Source organism: Ostrea edulis, chromosome 4, assembly GCF_947568905.1.
Source record: "Ostrea edulis chromosome 4, xbOstEdul1.1, whole genome shotgun sequence".
Lineage (NCBI taxonomy): Eukaryota > Metazoa > Mollusca > Bivalvia > Ostreida > Ostreidae > Ostrea > Ostrea edulis.
Genome location: NC_079167.1, coordinates 61,318,853 through 61,338,712, shown reverse-complemented (window position 1 = coordinate 61,338,712; position 19,860 = coordinate 61,318,853). Strand labels below are relative to the sequence as shown.

Here is a 19,860-nt window from a genome sequence, read left to right as displayed (position 1 = left end):
AACGATATTATCGGTAATGTAAAAATTTACTGACACCTTTTCCTTAAATTATTCAAGTCATTTAAAATGTTTTGATATATAAAAAGTCATCTTATCTTTAAATGAACTTGATAAACATATTGAATATATTAAATAGATTTCTTTATTCAATATTCAGATATAAATATAAAACAACACATAAGTAAACGAACGGTACATAAAATACTTGCGAATGGATGCATAATTGCAAATCTTAATTGCTGTTGATTAAATGTTGTATTTCTATGAAATCTAGAAGAAGAAAAAATTACGTTCTATTTTGTCCGATTATCAATATAATTCATCATTTGAATTTTCTAAGCGACATCCTATTCTTTACGATTTTCCCCATCTTTAACTAATATTATATATTATGAGTTAATTCATGCGCAAACATTGAACTTCGATATTTATACTATACGCTGATTAAAAAAGAGTTATATGGATGGGAAATCAAAAGCACGACTAAATTTTCAAATTCTGCGGCGACAGTAACGTAAATTGATTGTTCTACTTTGTCTTGAAATCATGTGAAATTTATGGATGCAAAACAACAATTATTGAAGTATTTCCCAACAAAACAGTCCCAGATTTCTCTGTAAAATTTATTTAAAAACTTCTACGTGAAAAGAATAAATCTCTTGTTGTGGCCTTCAATTCGACATTTAGATATATCGACGACGTATTATCTATAACAATAATAATTTTCATTCATAAGTCAATTCGATATATCCCAATGAACTCAAAATAAAAGACACCACAGAGTTGTCCACTTCTGCTTCATACTTAGATATTTTATTGCAAGTAGATATTAACGGCAGACTAACAACTCAACTTTATGACAAAAGGGATGATTTTAACTTCCCCATATTTATGTAGCAACATTTCATTATCATCTGCATATGGTGTTTGTATCTCTCAACTGATTCGACACGCAATCTGAACTTGTTCTGCATTTGGTCAGATTTTAAAGCAGGCTAGTGACAAACAAGTTGATGGTGCAGGGGTTTCAACAGCCTCGTTTAAAGTCAGCATTTCGCAAACTCTATGGTCGTTATAACGATCTAGTTTGCCAATATAGTCTATCATCGGGTCAAATGCTGTCTGACGTGTTTCATGTCGATTGTTAGGCCGTTCTTGGCACACTGATTTTGATTACGAATAATTCCGTTTACCTGATCAAGATATAATTATAGGGCTCACGGCGGGTGTGGCCGGTCGACAGGGAATGTTTACTCCTTATAGGCACCTGATCCCACCTCTGGTATATCCAGGGGTCCGTGTTTGTCTAGATGCAATAATATAGCCCTCCCCGGGGGGAGGGTAGTAATATCCATACTTCAGGTGCCTGTGACATTTTCCCCAAATGAACACGTTACATTACATTTTCATAAAAAGATAAGGATGTAGAAGAGAAATAAAATATATGTACTTATTCTGGTGTATTTGTTTGTAATTTACTGTTGCATATAGTTTTTAAAAAAATAATTCATATTTTTCATTCAGGTCAAACACCTAGCCTAGTACCCAAGGCCTTCCGAGTGCTTGGCCTCGGGTACTAGACTAGTCAAACACCCAACCACACGGTTGATAAAATTTTCAAATTCAATGTTGGTGTATTCCGAACCTGGTCGCTGTAGCCTACATACGGCTCTCTCTCTCTCTCTCTCTCTCTCTCTCTCTCTCTCTCTCTCATTTGCGAGGGTATTGTGGGAATCGCCTAAAATTGTTAAATTATGACCTCATATTAGTTGTTTTAATCAGTGAAGAAAAGTCGCTATGTAAATTAGAATACAATACAAAGTAGCGTGCACGTGCAAAATATGAGAGACCAGAATGCACGATGTATGAAGTACTTTAGAAAATTATGTTCATTAGTGAAATGAAAGAGAAAAAATATTGTCCTTAAATTTTATGATGATTTTTGAAACATGAATGATTATTGTTGATAGCGATACAAAATTAATGTGCACTCTCGTCCCCCCCCCCCCCCCCCCCCCCCCCCCAGAAAGATTCTGAATATCAATACAAGAATAATGCTTTTGAAAAGCAAATGTTCAATTTCATTTTTGTGCCCCCGTAATCGGATATATATATATATATATATATATATATATATATATATATATATATATATAAATATATATATATATACATGTATATAATTTTTAAATTTTGACTTTGTGTACTGTTTATTCTATTTCTTTTAATATTTTATACCGGACACTGTGATTTTTTAAAAGCACAATCTGGATATATATATATATATATATATATATATATATATATATATTTACATAACAACCCTACATGTAATAATAGTAAAGGTAGTATAAGTACATATGATTAACTCCACTGTAATGCAAAAGATACCATAAGCACTGGTATTAAACTGATGATAGTAACGATCGTTACTATCATCCCAAGATGGCGGAAGGAAATTCCGGAAAGACCACGTTCACTTATTATATCTATTTGTATTGTTTATTTGCGAATGATATGTAGGTAAGAAATATCATACACTAGCAACAATTGCGATCAGGTGTTATTTTATCTTTTATACGGCTCATATGAACAGAAAATTCGTCGTTGAAAAAACAGCGAGGATGATAGAAGTTCTTCATTACTATAATCATTCATTTCCGTTACTATAATATCATACTTGCTGTTTTTTCAACGACGAATTTTCTGTTCATATGAGCCGTATAAACGATGAAATAACACCTGATCGTAATTGTTGCTAGTGTATGATATTGAAAGCTCTTCGAAATGAAATAAACAAACTGTTAGAGAAGATCTGATTTTAATTAGATTGATAGGTGGCGCATGGCCAGGTCTTTTTCTTTCTGGCCATTAGATCCACAATGTTTTGCAAATATAGTACATTTATTTTTTTTTAAAAATCTATATGTAAGTGTTATTATGTGATTTGGAAATTGCATTTTATTAACAAAATCAAAGCCTATATATAGAAAGCAAATTTCATGAGAGAAAACTTGATTTAGATTTCGCGGGTTTTACAATGTGTCCAGTTACCCCAACATTTTGGGGTAAGTGGACACTGCGAATATGAATGGGGCTGTTTTAATTATTAGTTTCTCAGTTGGCGTCAAAATAGAGAAATTTGAGTTGATTCTTGAGGTGTTTTCCATAAAAATGAATGTAGAACCAAACATTTATATAAAATATGTGATTTTTCAGCGGATCACCCCCAACAGTCATTCTGTATAGTCAACTTAGAACTACTTTCTGCACCAGAAGTTCCTATGGTTATACATCGGGATCGATATTCACCGGAGGTGTGTCGTTGACGGTCAAGGTTACTCTTTCGAAACACAACATTACGATTACAATGTCGCTGAAATCTACTTCGCCGTTATTTAAGACAATCTTCAATGGTAGTCCTCGGTATATAGCATGCCGGACTCAGGGAACTATTGCACGTATCCTTTGTTGTATCAAATGTGGTTAGATTTTTTTCCAGATTGAATAATATGAGTTCCAACTGGCAACTTGTCAGGCCTACTCAGCTACTGAATATACACATTGTTTTATGGTGACTTTTTTTTCTGGACATTGTTATTATAAATGTTAATATGATACTTATTTAATTTAGGTATCCAGGATGATTTATGACATTTGAAGAGAGTCATGGGACACACAAATTTGATAAAAATCTGCGAGATGGTTGTTTTTGGTTTAATCAATAATTACATAATTTTAAATTTTGATGTATTGAAAATGATGTTAGATTGAATTTGGTTTATCTTATTCTCTGTATTTTTTTTGTTTTTTTTGTTTTTAGAAAACAGATCGTTTAATAAGGACATTATTTTCATGTTTGAATGTTCAATGCCCTGTAAATACAGTTGTTTTGGGTATTCTGTCAGAATAAGTTTTTTTGGTGTGATTTCATTGTAGAGACTAGAGTTATATATTAATATCTAATTCAGATTTTTGTGTGAAATGAATGCTGTTTTTGTGGTTTATATTATAAATCAAACAGCGTTAACATTGCAGTTGACCTTGACGAAGTGTAACTTCAGGCTATTAATTTTGTGTGTTTTGGGTCACTTATTGATATGTCAAAGTACCCAAATAATATGTATAGCCCTCTACAAAATCTCATTCTGGAAATTCAGATAATTTGTATCCTTTCCTTAAGGGAAACACTGCATGACATTTCTCATCGGGTTCGGAGCATTGTTGATGGACGAAGCATGACATATTAGGTATCGATAGGACGGTAATTCTATACCGTCCAAGCGCAGTCATTGTTTTTGTCAACATGTCAAAGTAGAAAAAACTATGGCCACATTTGCAACCATCCTACAATTTGGGGTATTTCAAATCACGTGTTTACATAACTGTAGCTGAGTAAATGAGCAGCTGCCCTTGTGTATGTGCTGCTTTGTAATTTTTCAATCTAGATAATCCATTGGAAGAGCATTGTTGTCTTTCATGGTTCTAGTGTTCAACAGCCTGTAGTTATTGCACAGAAGCAATGATCCATCTGCCTTCCTAATAAGGACAAATGAAGAGAAAAGGAGAGTTAGATGGTCTGATAATCTCAACAGGTAATGCAGTACATGTATCCACTCTTTAATGTGAGATCAGACTTCCATAAATGCCAGTGTTATAAGCAATCGGAACTCAATGTAAGGCATCAGTTACCCATCTGCACATTCAGTTTAGATCAACTTATCAATACAATAGTGTGGCTCCACTCTCAAGAGGTGTTTGGCATTGTGTGCCATTAATGACAACTGTCAATTTATTTTATACTCCATTTAGTTTTTACTTGGAGTTTTCTGTCTTCCTGCCAACCCCTTACCCCCAGAAGCTGGCTTGTTGTAGTTTATATGGGCTCTTCTATGATCCATCCTCCTATTACTAATTAAGTGTCCTTTCTGACCACAATTATATCACTCAAGCTCATCTCTACTCTGATATCCTAGATATTGGACTCCCCGGACAACTTCGCTGTGGGACACGAGTACTATCTGATGCGTGAGAGTGATTGCCCTCAGAACTTCGCCTTTCAGACACTGGCACTTCAGGATGCCTCACAGGAGGGGGACAATGTGGTAGTGTTAAATGGCCTTCCTACTTGCTCTGGATAATGGACTGACCCTTTTGGGACATGCATAATTTTCTGACATTTTTTTCAAAACAAATTTTTTCATCTCCTATTTATGAAAAGTTCTTCTATTTTTGAAATAGGTTTATGTTTTATTTTGTTGTAATATTGCCATATTTTGTTTACCATTCTGGGTAGCTCAGTGGTTAGATCATCTAATTAGTAAGGTAAGGGTCCCAAGTTCAATACCCGATTCTTGTAAAGATTTTTTTATCCGTAATGTTCATTTACCGGTATACATTCTATTGTATAAATACATAAGAGTTGATTTTACAAATTTATGTTTGCAACAACCAGGAACTATCACAAGTCATCTCTAATCCAGACAATATACCCCAATATTTTTTCTAGAAACAAGATAGAATGCAAATGAATTGTATGTGAAATGTCTCCAAAAAATATATAATATTGACATGCGTTGTATATATTCTTAAGCTCGATTGACGGAGCGCTGGACTGTCATGCTAGAGGTCCTGGGTTTGATCCTCAACAGAGATAAAATAGGTTGTGTTACAATTAAAAGGTTGTTATTCATGTTAAAAGAACGTTCATTGGTGTTTATGACTGTAGTCGATTCTGAATTCTAAAAACAACCAGGTCAACTGCTGAGCATTCAGAGTTCCTTAAATGACCGAAACTTGCACTCATTAGTCTATTGAAGATTGTAAGTGCATGTTTATATGAGAGTTTAGATTCCTTGATGAATACTAAGAGACACAAAAGCTGACAGAGAAGAAATCGTCTACAAAAACGACAGGTATGCATGAAGGTTATTGTGGACACCCATCTCTCTACCATGTTTACTTCTGTGAATTCGCTGCAACTGGGTCCACTTCATTTATGTAATTCATTTTTATTTCATTTTTTGCATAGCAAAATTTAACTGGCAAGATGCTCTTAACTTGGAGAATCAATTAACAGAGGAAGAGAAGATGGTACGGGATTCTTTTCGAGATTACTGTGATGACAAGCTCATGCCTCGAATACTCATGGCCAACAGACATGAAAGTGAGTTAGTTCAATGTTACTGTGTTGCTTGTTTAATGCATGTTTATAGTTTATGTGTATGGGTATATCTTTACATTCACTGAATCTTTTCTCTTATATTTCTTTAGAAATTGACATTGCTTTCATCATAGACAATGAATACATGTTTGTTGCAAACTAGTTCGATCTGGGTTTTTTTAGTTACCACTCTCCGCGTAATCATTACCAAATACAGAGCCTCGCCAAGGTCAAAGGTTGCATTGGTTGTTCCATTTAAAGTAACGAAATGGTTAACAATATGATCTTTCAGAACTTAAATTTAGTTTTTATTTTTAGAAAATACATAAAAATATAAAGATAAACAATGAAATGGCTTTTTGTTGTTTTATTGGGTGAGGAAGGTAGCTAGCATAGCAGAAAAAAAAATTCTTAACCTGCTTTTGCATTTTATTGTTTTGATAAATGAGATACAGTAGTAGACAGTTTACTTCAAAGAAAAATAAGGCATTGAATCCTTAAAAAATATTTTCTGCTGTAATACGACTTGCCATTTTACAGACCCTGAAGCATGCTACTACACCACTTACACATAATAGTACAAAATGATTCTTACCCGGAACGGTTTGCATGGAACAATGAATGGTTTACATGAAACCCTGCCCACTATATGAATGGTTTGCACGAAATGGCAGGCGTGGCTTGCACAATTTGTGAACCATGACGTGCACGAAATAGTAGACATGGTCTGCATGCTTTGATTTTTCGACATTATTTGGTTCGTCCTAGGGGTGATTTAAAATAATTTCAATATAATGATAATATACTTATTATATTATACCGGAAGTCCTGTCCACAAGCACCTGTGCGAACGATGAATGGTTTGTATGGAATAAAACGGAACGCTTTAGAGGTGTTGTAGCACGCTTCATGGTCTGTAGTAATGCGTAGGTATGTAGGTAATTTTTTGGTACAACTCAAAATCACACATTAAAGTAATTTTTTGTGCCCGGGGAAACAACTATACTATGCTTTAGCATGAATTGATGAACACTGACTATTTTTAGCAAAGCATAAAATTTTGAATAGAGTGAATTTGGATGAGTGGATGAGTAAGATAAAGATATATTACAGCAAATCAACAACATTGATTACAGGAATGGGGTAGATTTATATATTTCCTCATTCATTGCATTCTTCTGTAAGATTGGTATAAATGAGTGGTGTACCGTGTAAATCAGTCTAGTTTTGTCAGGTGAAGACCAGAGGTAAAGCAGTATTTATAGAGATTCTTTGACTGTCATATAGTTTTGTCATTTCTAATGCAATAAAAAAAACTGTTTCACAATCAAGCTAATGAAATATTAGAACTCTTATGATGTTCTTTTTGTTTGTAGATTTCCACCCTGAGATTGTACCAGAGATGGGATCAATTGGTGTATTAGGGCCCACCATTAAAGGCTACGGGTGTGCTGGGGTGTCGTCTGTGGCCTACGGTCTCATTGCAAGAGAAGTCGAAAGGTACACATTAAGTGCAGTGCATGATAAACATGAAGATATGCTTTCACAAGATACACAGATGTAATCATTTGTCCATTTCTCAAAAAAAAAAATTGATGCAGCCATGAAAAACATGAACATAAAAATGTATAGCTTTAACTGAAATGAATTGATGCATCTGTGTTTGTGTGGGTTTTTGCATACATAACACTGATATAAAATTCAAGCATCTAGTTCAGAAATGTATTATATAGATATGACCTGTTGTGATGTGATGCTGTTTGTGGTGCAATTGGTGAAATATAGAATTTGTTAGAGGCTTGAACTATTTTTAGCAATTATCAGCCCTAAAATTAAGATGTTATCAAACTTGCCAAAATAATATTTGAATACGTGTGAATGACTTAGCGAATCTGGAAAAAATGTCAATGAAAATGATCATTTTATCCATAGTTTTTCAATTGGGGAAAGTTGTTTTCTGCCATCACAACATCATAATGATAATTTTTAAATAAATCATATATTTTATGTAATACAATTACATGTACATGTATGAGTTTTGGTTGTGGGTGATGCATGTTATATAATACACATTTGTAATCTTCAATCTAAAATGGATTGAAAGTGTTAATCATAGCTAGTTTAGCTAAAACAGTAGGGAAATCCACCTATTCATGCATTTATAGGTGATCCCACATGATAGAGAAGGTAGATAATTACAATGTATGTGCAATTTTCTACTAATAGCAGGAAATTGTAAAATTGTCATGTTTTCCTTTCTACATGTTCTGTAGAAGTTGTCAAAATACAGAGAAAAACTGGAGTGAAAGGGCACCTTTTTCTTTGGGTTTCAACATGCTGCTTTTGACATTGTTTTTTTTTTTTAAATGAATTTATTGCATATAACATCTATAAATAGGAATCACACAACATCTCATTTCTCTTTACAACCATATAGAACTTGTTACTACATTGAGTCACTTGATTTTAACAGATCAGATAGTCACTACATTGAGTCACTTGATTTTAACAGACAGTAGATATAGGTCCGATAGTCACTACATTGAGTCACTCGATTTTAACAGGGTAGACAGTAGATATAGATCAGATAGTCACTACATTGAGTCACTCGATTTTAACAGACAGTAGATATAGATCAGATAGTCACTACATTGAGTCACTCGATTTTAACAGACAGTAGATATAGATCAGATAGTCACTACATTGAGTCACTCGATTTTAACAGGGTAGACAGTAGATATAGATCAGATAGTCACTACATTGAGTCACTTGATTTTAACAGGGTAGACAGTAGATATAGATCAGATAGTCACTACATTGAGTCACTCGATTTTAACAGACAGTAGATATAGATCAGATAGTCACTACATTGAGTCACTCGATTTTAACAGGGTAGACAGTAGATATAGATCAGATAGTCACTACATTGAGTCACTCGATTTTAACAGACAGTAGATATAGATCAGATAGTCACTACATTGAGTCACTCGATTTTAACAGACAGTAGATATAGATCAGATAGTCACTACATTGAGTCACTCGATTTTAACAGGGTAGACAGTAGATATAGATCAGATAGTCACTACATTGAGTCACTCGATTTTAACAGGGTAGACAGTAGATATAGATCAGATAGTCACTACATTGAGTCACTCGATTTTAACAGACATTAGATATAGATCAGATAGTCACTACATTGAGTCACTCGATTTTAACAGACAGTAGATATAGATCAGATAGTCACTACATTGAGTCACTCGATTTTAACAGGGTAGACAGTAGATATAGATCAGATAGTCACTACATTGAGTCACTTGATTTTAACAGGGTAGACAGCGGCTATAGATCTGCTATGAGTGTGCAGTCTTCACTGGTCATGCATCCTATCTACGCTTATGGCACAGAAGAACAGAAACAAAAATACCTGCCTAAATTAGGTAAGGGATTTCCAGAATAGATTTAATTTAACAGACTTGGGTATGATTTAAATTATATACTAATGTAGACTAAACATGCACGATTTTGACTTTTCATTTTCAACATGTGTCAGTAATTTTACTTTTGTTGAGAAATTTGAACTTGTTCAATGAAATTATTACATGTAAATGCATAACACCCTTTCAGTATTATAATACTGCTGCCCATTGTTTTGTGTACTTTTTTTTTGCATTGGAAAAAAAGAAAGTACGTTTTGGCCTATTGATTGTCTATAAATTTAGTACTATACATGGTAATGTGCTTATACAACATGTAGTAAAGGCTGTAAATGTGCATTGTATTATGCAAGATAGCAATCCAGTTAAATTAAAAATAATGGAATTTTAGAAGATTTAATTAGTGATATATTCTAAAAGAGCCTTTATATAATTATTTATTTTACATTACAGTAGGTGTACCTCGTGAAACTTGAAACAAGTTTTGCAGTGTGCATATGAAAGATGTTTTAAAAATAAAAAATTTCTAATGCTCGCGATCTCTTCATGTATTTTACTGTAAAAAATACAGAGTTACCTGCCCTTAATGTGATATCTCGCATGTACAAGTGCTATATTACAAACCACAGTAGTGACAGTACTCAATGCGTAATACTGGAGCATCTTACAACACCATATCCTATATTTATCCCGCTTCAGACAAATTTGTAGGTAATTGATTGGATAAAAGCTTAATATCACATGACGCCCTGAAATTTTTAAGTTTCCCAAACGAAATTTGGAGACTTATTGTTTTTGCTTGGTTCTTATTTATATAAGGTCTCCATCCGGAGGGTATATTAGTTCGACGACTGTGACGTAAGTTAACGAATCACATGACGCCCTGAATTTTTCAATATACTGTCTCCGTTCAGAGAGCTTGGCAATTGTGACATCACTTACGAATCATATGACGACTCAGAATTTCAATACAACGTCTCCGTACAAGGGTGGTCCGACAGCAACCGTAGCTTTCAATGTATGTCTGCATTCAGTTTCAACATACATTGATTTACTTATTTAATGCTAGTGTTCATATTTTTAATTGTGTTGTTTTGATTAGGGCTGTTCCAGAAATGATCAAATGGGGGGGGGGGGGGGGGGGGGGGTCGGGCGGCAAACGAAATTTTTTTGTGTGGGTGGTCGTATTTTTTCATATTTTAATTGGTCCGTGGTTGGACTGTTAAAAAAATATTTATTATGGGTAGTGGGTAGTTTCTATTGTTTTATTTTGTGCCACGTGGGTGTTGAGTTTTCAGAATATTTTTATTGTCGCTCTTGTCGTGTTGGTTACAAAACGTCGGAGGGAAAATTGAAAACGTGCTTTCGAAATCGGAAATCGGAAGTAACATAGAACTATTCGAGTTGTCACTCTTTGCAGCGCATAACTTTCCATTACGGCACTCTTCAAATTAGAGGCACATTTAGTAGGGTCCCTTTGGACGTGATGGCGGCGAACTCTGTTCTGTAGATTATTACAGTTTACAGTGCATCGATTTTGGGAATATTTTGAAACCAATAGGTATTCCGTTTTCTAATAAAAATAGGCAAACCTTAGTTGATTTATACGAGGGTACCGATGCGTTATAGCGAGCGCAGCGAGCCAGCGCGGAGCGCTGGCTCGTACTGCGAGCTCTAATGACTAGAGCGCGGGAAATAATCCGAGCTAAATCTCAACCTCTAACAAAAATTTTTTTTTGACGCTAATCCCAGAAGTCCCTCGTACAAAATGGCGGATGGTTCGATTCGTAAAATAATAATAATAAAAAAATCTTTGAAGTATTACAAACCTTTCTTATTTGAAAGGAAAGGATGACAATCATATTCTTCCCCCTTTCTTTTTCTTTTTAAAATATTGTCTAAAGAAATGTAAACAGTCACATCACAACTACCAGGCTACGTCACAACACGCTCGTTGCATTTCCCGCTAAACTGGTTCCTACATTGGCGAGAAGAGCAAGACAGTAATCCTACGTATTGACAGTGAACCAGATCAGTTTTCCTTGTTTTCAATATAAATTTTTTGAAAATGTATTCAGATATGCTGCGCTCACCCCAACGGTCACACCGTAATCATATTATTTATCAGTCGGTGTGATGGTGATATAGAGGCCTCCGGGCGCGGACTCCATTAGAAGACGAACGATTCGTGGAAAAACATATCCATACCCATTTCATGATAATAGCATCGTTTGGACTCCCAATCTTTCCAACATTCCCGCCATAGATGCTTTTGATTGTTGATGTGACATCGTTTCTTCAGAACTACTGTGATACAGGCATTACCGCGTCATTGACTAGAATGTTTGTCCCGAAAACCTCGCGAGATTTGTACCGTTTTCATTTTTAAAAATATTTTTGTGGTGGGTCTGGTTAGTTTTTTTTTTTTTTATTAGATGGGTCATTGTAAAATGAGTTTATTAATTTGATGGGTCATGGGGTAATTTTTTATTTTTTTTTATGGGTGCTTGGTATATACAAAAGGTGCCTCCCGACCCCCCCATGTATTTATTTCTGGAATAGCCCTTATATGATTTTCAATGTGACACATGTATATGGAATTCAATTTAGTAATTGAATAATATTTATCAAAAATGTTACTGAAATCTTAACAAATTTTCTAAAGGTTTTTAGTGGGATAAATTCATTACACAGTCAGTTTGGGACATAATACGGAGTTGTCCAGGGTGTGAAATGGAATTCCGTATTTGGACCCGGCTTCGCCTCACCCAATACTGATTTCCATTTCACACCCTGGATGACTCCGTATTACGTCCCAAACTGACTGTGTAACTAATAATAACATGCTAGATATTTCATCAATAAATCACCCTGTCTGCAGCCTGCTACATGTAATTAAAGCATTCAAATTTTAGCTGAAATGCAGGCACAGCCATGGATTATTACCAGTATTGTCAGAATTGTGTAATACTTTGATCATGGTAAGCACAGTTGTGATCTAGGCCATCCATATGAATACTGTTAATCTATATTACAACAGTAACTTGATCTGAAGAGTCTGGAGATTATATCGAGTTGACAGGCACAGATCATCAGATCAAATGAAACGCGAAGTGTTGAGTTTGACCTGATGATATTCATCTGTCAATGAGACGTGATCCAATTCTTTGGATCAAGTTACTGCAGTAAAATCACTAATGATAAATTTATCTTATACCCCCTTATGCATTTTTGAATACACGTTTTTAAGATAATGAATGTATTCCTTAAAAAAACAAACATATATTGATATTATTTTTGGTATGGGCAATTTTCTTTTTGATGTCATTGATCATTTTTGGGGAATTAAAACATGCGTTGAAGCATTGTGACATGATCAGTCTCAGAGAGACATCATCTGGAAAGCCGGATCACACTTTGTGACCATCAGTATCAAAGCACAGATTATTGATGGGTATATGATAATAGCAAAGATCAGTATAGCTTGGGATATTTGCTACAGTTGTACCACAGTGGTACCAACATTTGCTACAATCAAGTTCATTGAAAATGAGTTTTACTTATTAGTACCGGTAGTTTACAACTTTTCAACTGCATTATATTTTGAAATTGCTCATACATGTTTAATTGCATGTAAATTAGAATAAAGTGTATATCATTGATTATTTTTGATTTTTGTAGCTAAGGGAGAGCTGATTGGATGTTTCGGACTGACAGAGCCAAACCATGGAAGTGATCCGTCATCAATGGAGACGAGAGCTAAATACAATCCCTCCAGCAAAACCTTCACTCTTAATGGGACAAAGTCATGGTGTGTATGTGTTTTAATGGGACAAAGTCATGGTGTGTGTGTGTTTTAATGGAACAAAGTTATGGTGTGTGTATGTGTTTTAATGGGACAAAGTCATGGTGTGTATGTGTTTTAATGGAACAGTCATGGTGTGTGTGTGTGTTTTAATGGGACAAAGTCATGGTGTGTGTGTGTGTTTTAATGGGACAAAGTCATGGTGTGTATGTGTTTTAATGGGACAAAGTCATGGTGTGTATGTGTTTTAATGGGACAAAGTCATGGTGTGTATGTGTTTTAATGGAACAGTCATGGTGTGTGTGTGTGTGTGTGTTTTAATGGGACAAAGTCATGGTGTGTATGTGTTTTAATGGAACAGTCATGGTGTGTGTGTGTGTTTTAATGGGACAAAGTCATGGTGTGTGTGTGTGTGTTTTAATGGGACAAAGTCATGGTGTGTATGTGTTTTAATGGGACAAAGTCATGGTGTGTATGTGTTTTAATGGAACAAAGTCATGGTGTGTATGTTTTAATGGGACAAAGTCATGGTGTGTGTGTGTTTTAATGGAACAAAGTTGTGGTGTGTGTGTGTGTGTTTTAATGGAACAAAGTCATGGTGTGTGTGTGTGTTTTAATGGAACAAAGTTAATGGTGTGTGTATGTGTTTTAATGGAACAAAGTCATGGTGTGTGTTTTTTTTAATGGAACAAAGTCATGGTGTGTGTGTGTGTGTTTTAATGGAACAAAGTTATGGTGTGTATGTGTTTTAATGACAAACTTTTGTTCAAGACCAATTTTGGCAATAAAGCAGGGGGTTGCAATATAGCAAATTCACTGTTACAGACAATTCACTGAGCAGTCAAAAGAAATTCAATTCTGTAAATTTATTTGGGCTCTATTCTGCATCAACATTTAAATAATCTTGAGTTTTCAGCAATTATTTGTAATTAACCTGATCACCTGAATGCCTTGTCCGAACTGTCACTCTTCACCACACCACTATCAACATACAGGTGTGATTACCTATGGGCGTTAGGTTATTGGCATTATCATCAATGATAAACCCTGTAAAATTTGACCATGTTTTAGAAAATCAGTGGCATGTTGCATTATGCAGGGTTGGCATTATAACGGGGGCAATATATCGAGGGAGCACTGTATATGTTTGAAGATAAAATTTACACTCTTAATGGGTCATAGTCATGATGTTTATGTGTTTATAAACAAAATTTACACTCTGAATGGGGCAGTGATAGTGTGTCTATGTATGTGATTAAAGGTTAGTCCATGGGTTAAGTTTAAATACTAGTTATTCATGATTCACAAGTCTTTACCTGCAGCATATCCACAGAGTTAGTTTTTTTGTCTGCTTGTTTGTTTTGTTTTATTTTTAAAGATTAACACTAACCTACAGTGAATCCTTACAAACATGCTAGAGTTATAATTGTTTTCAAAATAGTTATTTTTCTTACCCTAATTTATCACACAACAGTACTTTTCCCAGGTTCATAACACGGGTTCGGAAAAATTATATGAACTCGTAGCATAGGTTCATAATTATGCAAATTAGGTAGGTCAATCATTCATGCACCACATAAACAAAACAACATGTCATCCTTTTAAAAATTGTTGACATTGATGGCAACAGACCTTGTTTTGTCACCAAGGTTGTTCCAAGAGGATTTTGTGTCTTTTATGGAATGGAAATAATTTCAAGTTTCTTCAAACCATGACATATCGCCGACGTCACAATCGAATTGAAAGCAAAACATTTCTGTGACATTCGGGTTGTGAAATAGAAATTAAATTAAAATGTGCGTTTAATGATAGTTATGTGATAAAATAGAATCTTACACTCATGCTTATGACATGAAATTTATGAAATTCGTTATCGGATTTGAATATTTCCCTCACCAAGGCTCGGTAAGTATCAAATCCGGTAACTCATTTCATAAATTTCATATGCCATAAGCACTCGTTCAAGATCCTCTATTTATGTCAAATGAGATGATAAGAAATTTAGGAGAAGCATGCACTACTCTCGAACTAAACTTTTACATCTGCACCACAGATTTCTGATGGTTTACTGCCCGTACAAGTTTAGTGTTACTTTTGTCCGAACAAGACATTAAATCTTTTTCATTGCTCATCTTGATATAACTGATCACAATTGAAATTAACATGTTCATTTGAATTTAATGCTTGCAGCAAGCATTCACTGCAGATGTAAATTTCAGACATTTCACACTGCAGCAGGCAAATGAATAACTTTAAACACTGGAAATGAACAACTCTAAAATAGACACACTGTAAACACTTGTCATTGAAGCCTTTTGGCCATTCATCCCAGCAAACATAATGACTTACACTTACAGGATTACTATCTGATGTGTTCATTGTATAATGACTTACTCTTACAGGATTACTAACTCTCCCATTGCTGATGTGTTCATTGTATAATGACTTACACTTACAGGATTACTAACTCCCCCATTGCTGATGTGTTCATTGTATAATGACTTACACTTACAGGATTACTAACTCCCCCATTGCTGATGTGTTCATTGTATAATGACTTACACTTACAGGATTACTATCTGATGTGTTCATTGTATAATGACTTACACTTACAGGATTACTATCTGATGTGTTCATTGTATAATGACTTACACTTACAGGATTACTATCTGATGTGTTTATTGTATAATGACTTACTCTTACAGGATTACTAACTCCCCCATTGCTGATGTGTTCATTGTATGGGCTAAATGTGACAGAGACAATAACAAAATCCGTGGGTTTATCCTGGAGAAAGGGATGAAGGGACTGACTGCTCCAAAGATAGAGGGCAAATTCTCTCTCCGGGCAAGCATCACCGGTCAGATTGCCATGGATGATGTAGAGGTTCCTGAGGAAAATATGATGCCGAATGTGATTGGTTTAGGGGTATGTAATGCAAATCATTGTGAGTGTTGTCTGTTTCTCCTGCCTTTGGCAGAATTAGATGCATGGTTCCTTAAGCCCATTAGTAGTTCTTCAGTCATTTCTACCATTAATTAAGTTGTTTAGGAAATATTATTTTTAAAATAGTAATTTTCTCCAAGTGCTGAATATTTATGCACTCCAATTTTTTTGCTACATTGCATGAATTATTGTGCATTTCAAAGTACATGTATACACATCATACTGAGTGATAGTTGAATTATCATCAGTTAATTCTCTCAATTAAAATCTCAAGTATGCATATGATAATATGTGCAAGTATGTAGGCATAAAATGTCCATGTTTATGTGGATAGCAAGTTTATGTGCTTTGTTGAAATTTTTCTATCAGGAAATATTTAGTGGGTGAGCAACATGTACAGTATATATAGATTGATGTATATCTATAGATTTATGACAAAATTACATGGAATATATTGTGTCTAGGATTCCACTCTCTATTCTATACAGAAGTGATATATCTTGTCTCAAAATTGAAGAACATTGAAGAATTTGTTTTTAAGCTTACATTTTTGTTTTGATATTTATAAATAGGGTATGTCGTACGCTGATTAATAGTACAAGTCTATAACCAGTATTGCAGAGCATTGAATGTAAAGGAAAATCAAACTTTTTTTTGTGGGTACATACATAGTTTGTATATTTTTTTATGACTACAGGGTCCTTTCGGATGTCTTAACAGTGCTAGGTACGGCATTGCCTGGGGCACACTTGGTGCAGCCGAGTTCTGTCTGGATGCCGCTCGACAATACACATTGGACAGGTATTTAATTGGTATTTTAAGGTTTTGTTCATGCTCAGATGGGAACATGTATAACTACAGATTAATTAACAGTAATATTGGAAACTTATTTTGAACTTATTGTTATATAGAGCAATTTTACGAAGAATTTCTGATGTTTTGAATGAGTTGTTCTTCACATACTGTTAGAATATATAGTATTTGTTATTTATTTATCACTTATATACATGATATGTATGTAGGTTCCAGTTTGGAAAGCCCTTGGCCAAAAATCAACTCCCGCAAAAGAAAATGGCCGACATGTTAACAGAAATCTCAATAGGCCTTCAAGCATGTTTACAGGTCGGAAGACTGAAAGACGAAGGAAAGTAAGTGCCCAGTGTGGAAGTTGCTACTTGGTTTTGTAATTTAAAAATTGTAAAAAAAAAAATCTTGTAACATTTTCTTTTTTTTATTTTAAAATACATTATAAACATAATAAGGATTAGACAGAAGGCTGAACATTTCTCCTTTATGTCCACATGATGATGTAAGAGAGAAATTATTTTTAATAAGTTATATTGTTCCTGTATACCGTATATGAAATAAAAAGATTACCAAGAAAAAAACTATGATAATACATGTAATATAAGGAGTTTGAGTAAATACAGAAAATTACTTTACATACAAAGTAAACTGAAACTTAGAACTGTCCTAAAGGGACTGTTACCCCGTCCTAAAGGGACTGTTACCTCTTGCAGAGTTCATTGGATGGTGGTTAATAGTTAATTTGTTCTCATTGAAGAATAAATAAATCTTTTTGACACGAAGACAAACTTTTTCACAGGGGTGTGGATAAAGATTATACAAATTTTTAGAGAAATCCATGCTCTAGTCTCTTGAAAAATGTCTTTGACAAAAGCAAATCCACAGACAGATGGGCTGACAGACAATGGACTGATGATTCCATCATACCCTCTCCTAAACTTGCTTTGTTGCACTGTTTGACCTTTCAGTTTACTGTTCAACTGTTGCTAAACATGAACTGATATTTAATACAAACAGAGCAACACCAGAAATGATTTCAATGATCAAAAGAAACTCCTGTGGGAAGGCTCTGGACATATCCCGTGCAGCTCGAGACATGCTCGGAGGAAATGGAATATCGGACGAGTACCACGTCATCAGGCATGTGATGAATCTGGAGGCGGTGAACACATACGAAGGTAACAATCTCTTGAACGGTTTAATACGGGGATTATAGATATATCAAGGATATTAATTATATGATGAAAGACTTTTGTCCTAGAATCTGTACATCCTTTTACTAAAATCCCAAATATTATCTACAAAGAGTGTTTCAAACTTGGTGAATTTTTTTTATCAAAATATCTATTAGGGTAGTAGAGAATTATAAATTTTGGATATGTGGTGTATTTCATCTTGTATCTTAAACCTTCAGCCAAAAGGTCTTGTGAAATAACATGAATTCTGATATGTAACAATAACTGACAACTTACCACTGTTTCAGGTACACATGACATCCATGCCTTGATTTTGGGACGAGCAATCACCGGTCTTCAGGCTTTTACAGCAGATTAGTGGACACGCGACTCAAGTGTGCAATTCATAACTTTATGTCTGTGATATTTTGAAATGGATCGATCAAAACAGTGAGGAAAGTTTTGAAGAAATTGACATTGTTTACACTCTGAAATTGCTTTCATCTAGAAATCACAAGATTGCTGAAAATCATGAAATTTACTGAGTGTATACCTGTTTATAATGTGCTATTCTGAAAGTGTGCCCTACTGAGGTTTAAATGCTTATTTGGCCATTTTGATTTCCGGTACAAAATCAGTTGTGTTGTCTTTGTAGAAAGGGTATACATATGAACTCTTGTTACCCAATCCACATTCACTAAACATTCTGTAGTGTTAAACCAGCCACAGCGGGGATTTTTGGAGTGTTGGGTTTTTTTTGGGGGGGGGGGGGGTCTTCATCTAGACTCCAGAACATCAAACAACCAAACTGAACACATAGTGATAATGAGGAATTAAAGCAGCCTCCACCTATTTGAAATATTTTAATTGTTACTAACATGTACATTTAAATTACATTAAAACTTTGAATTAAAGTACTTTTTAACATGCGATAGAGTATTTTTTACAAGTGATCTGGTGTTTATTTTTAATCTCATATAAACATTGCATATGAAGGATTTACCAGTATTATACAAACTCATGATTTTAGATTTTCTGTCTATATTGTTTGTGAAATAAACATCAGTGTGTGTTGCAATTTTATCTTTCCTGTTTTTCACAGCTTCCCTGTTTAGTAATTTTCGGTCTTATAATTTTAGTAAATAATTGAGTTTCCTGTTCAGCTGAAGTTCCCTGTACATGTTTAGTATGTAGAAAATGTTTTGAGGATAATTTCCCGAGAATGATGAGAAACAATAGATTGGAAGACATTCTCTAGAAGGCCTCCTGAATAATTTGGGTGTAGGTACATAATGTTGTATGCGTAAATATTCGAGTGTTCCCCAACCCCCCAACAACCCAACCCCCATCATCAAAGGACTGGGTGTGATATGAGCACTATTTGGCCACTAAATGTTTTTCAAAACATGGCTTATTTTGTCGAATTATAACATCTAAAATGAAGTTTCCCCACCATTTTCAGTATTCTGACATGATACTACTTGTATATAAACACTATTTTCCTTGCAGTTTTTCTTCTAGAATATAGGC

General features: G+C 34.5%; 1 protein-coding gene across 1 annotated transcript; it reads left to right on the top strand.

The window, feature by feature from the left end:
• Positions 1-2,497: 2,497 nt before the first annotated feature.
• On the top strand, positions 2,498-19,408 carry LOC125670276 (glutaryl-CoA dehydrogenase, mitochondrial-like). Its single transcript, XM_048905360.2, has 12 exons — positions 2,498-2,523; positions 3,220-3,461; positions 5,871-5,915; positions 6,032-6,166; positions 7,540-7,663; positions 9,491-9,600; positions 13,279-13,408; positions 16,108-16,330; positions 17,046-17,149; positions 17,371-17,496; positions 18,173-18,333; positions 18,639-19,408. The coding sequence occupies exons 1-12, from the start codon at positions 2,513-2,515 to the stop codon at positions 18,707-18,709; spliced, it is 1,482 nt and encodes a 493-aa protein (XP_048761317.1). The 5' UTR covers positions 2,498-2,512; the 3' UTR covers positions 18,710-19,408.
• The last annotated feature ends 452 nt before the right edge of the window (positions 19,409-19,860 follow it).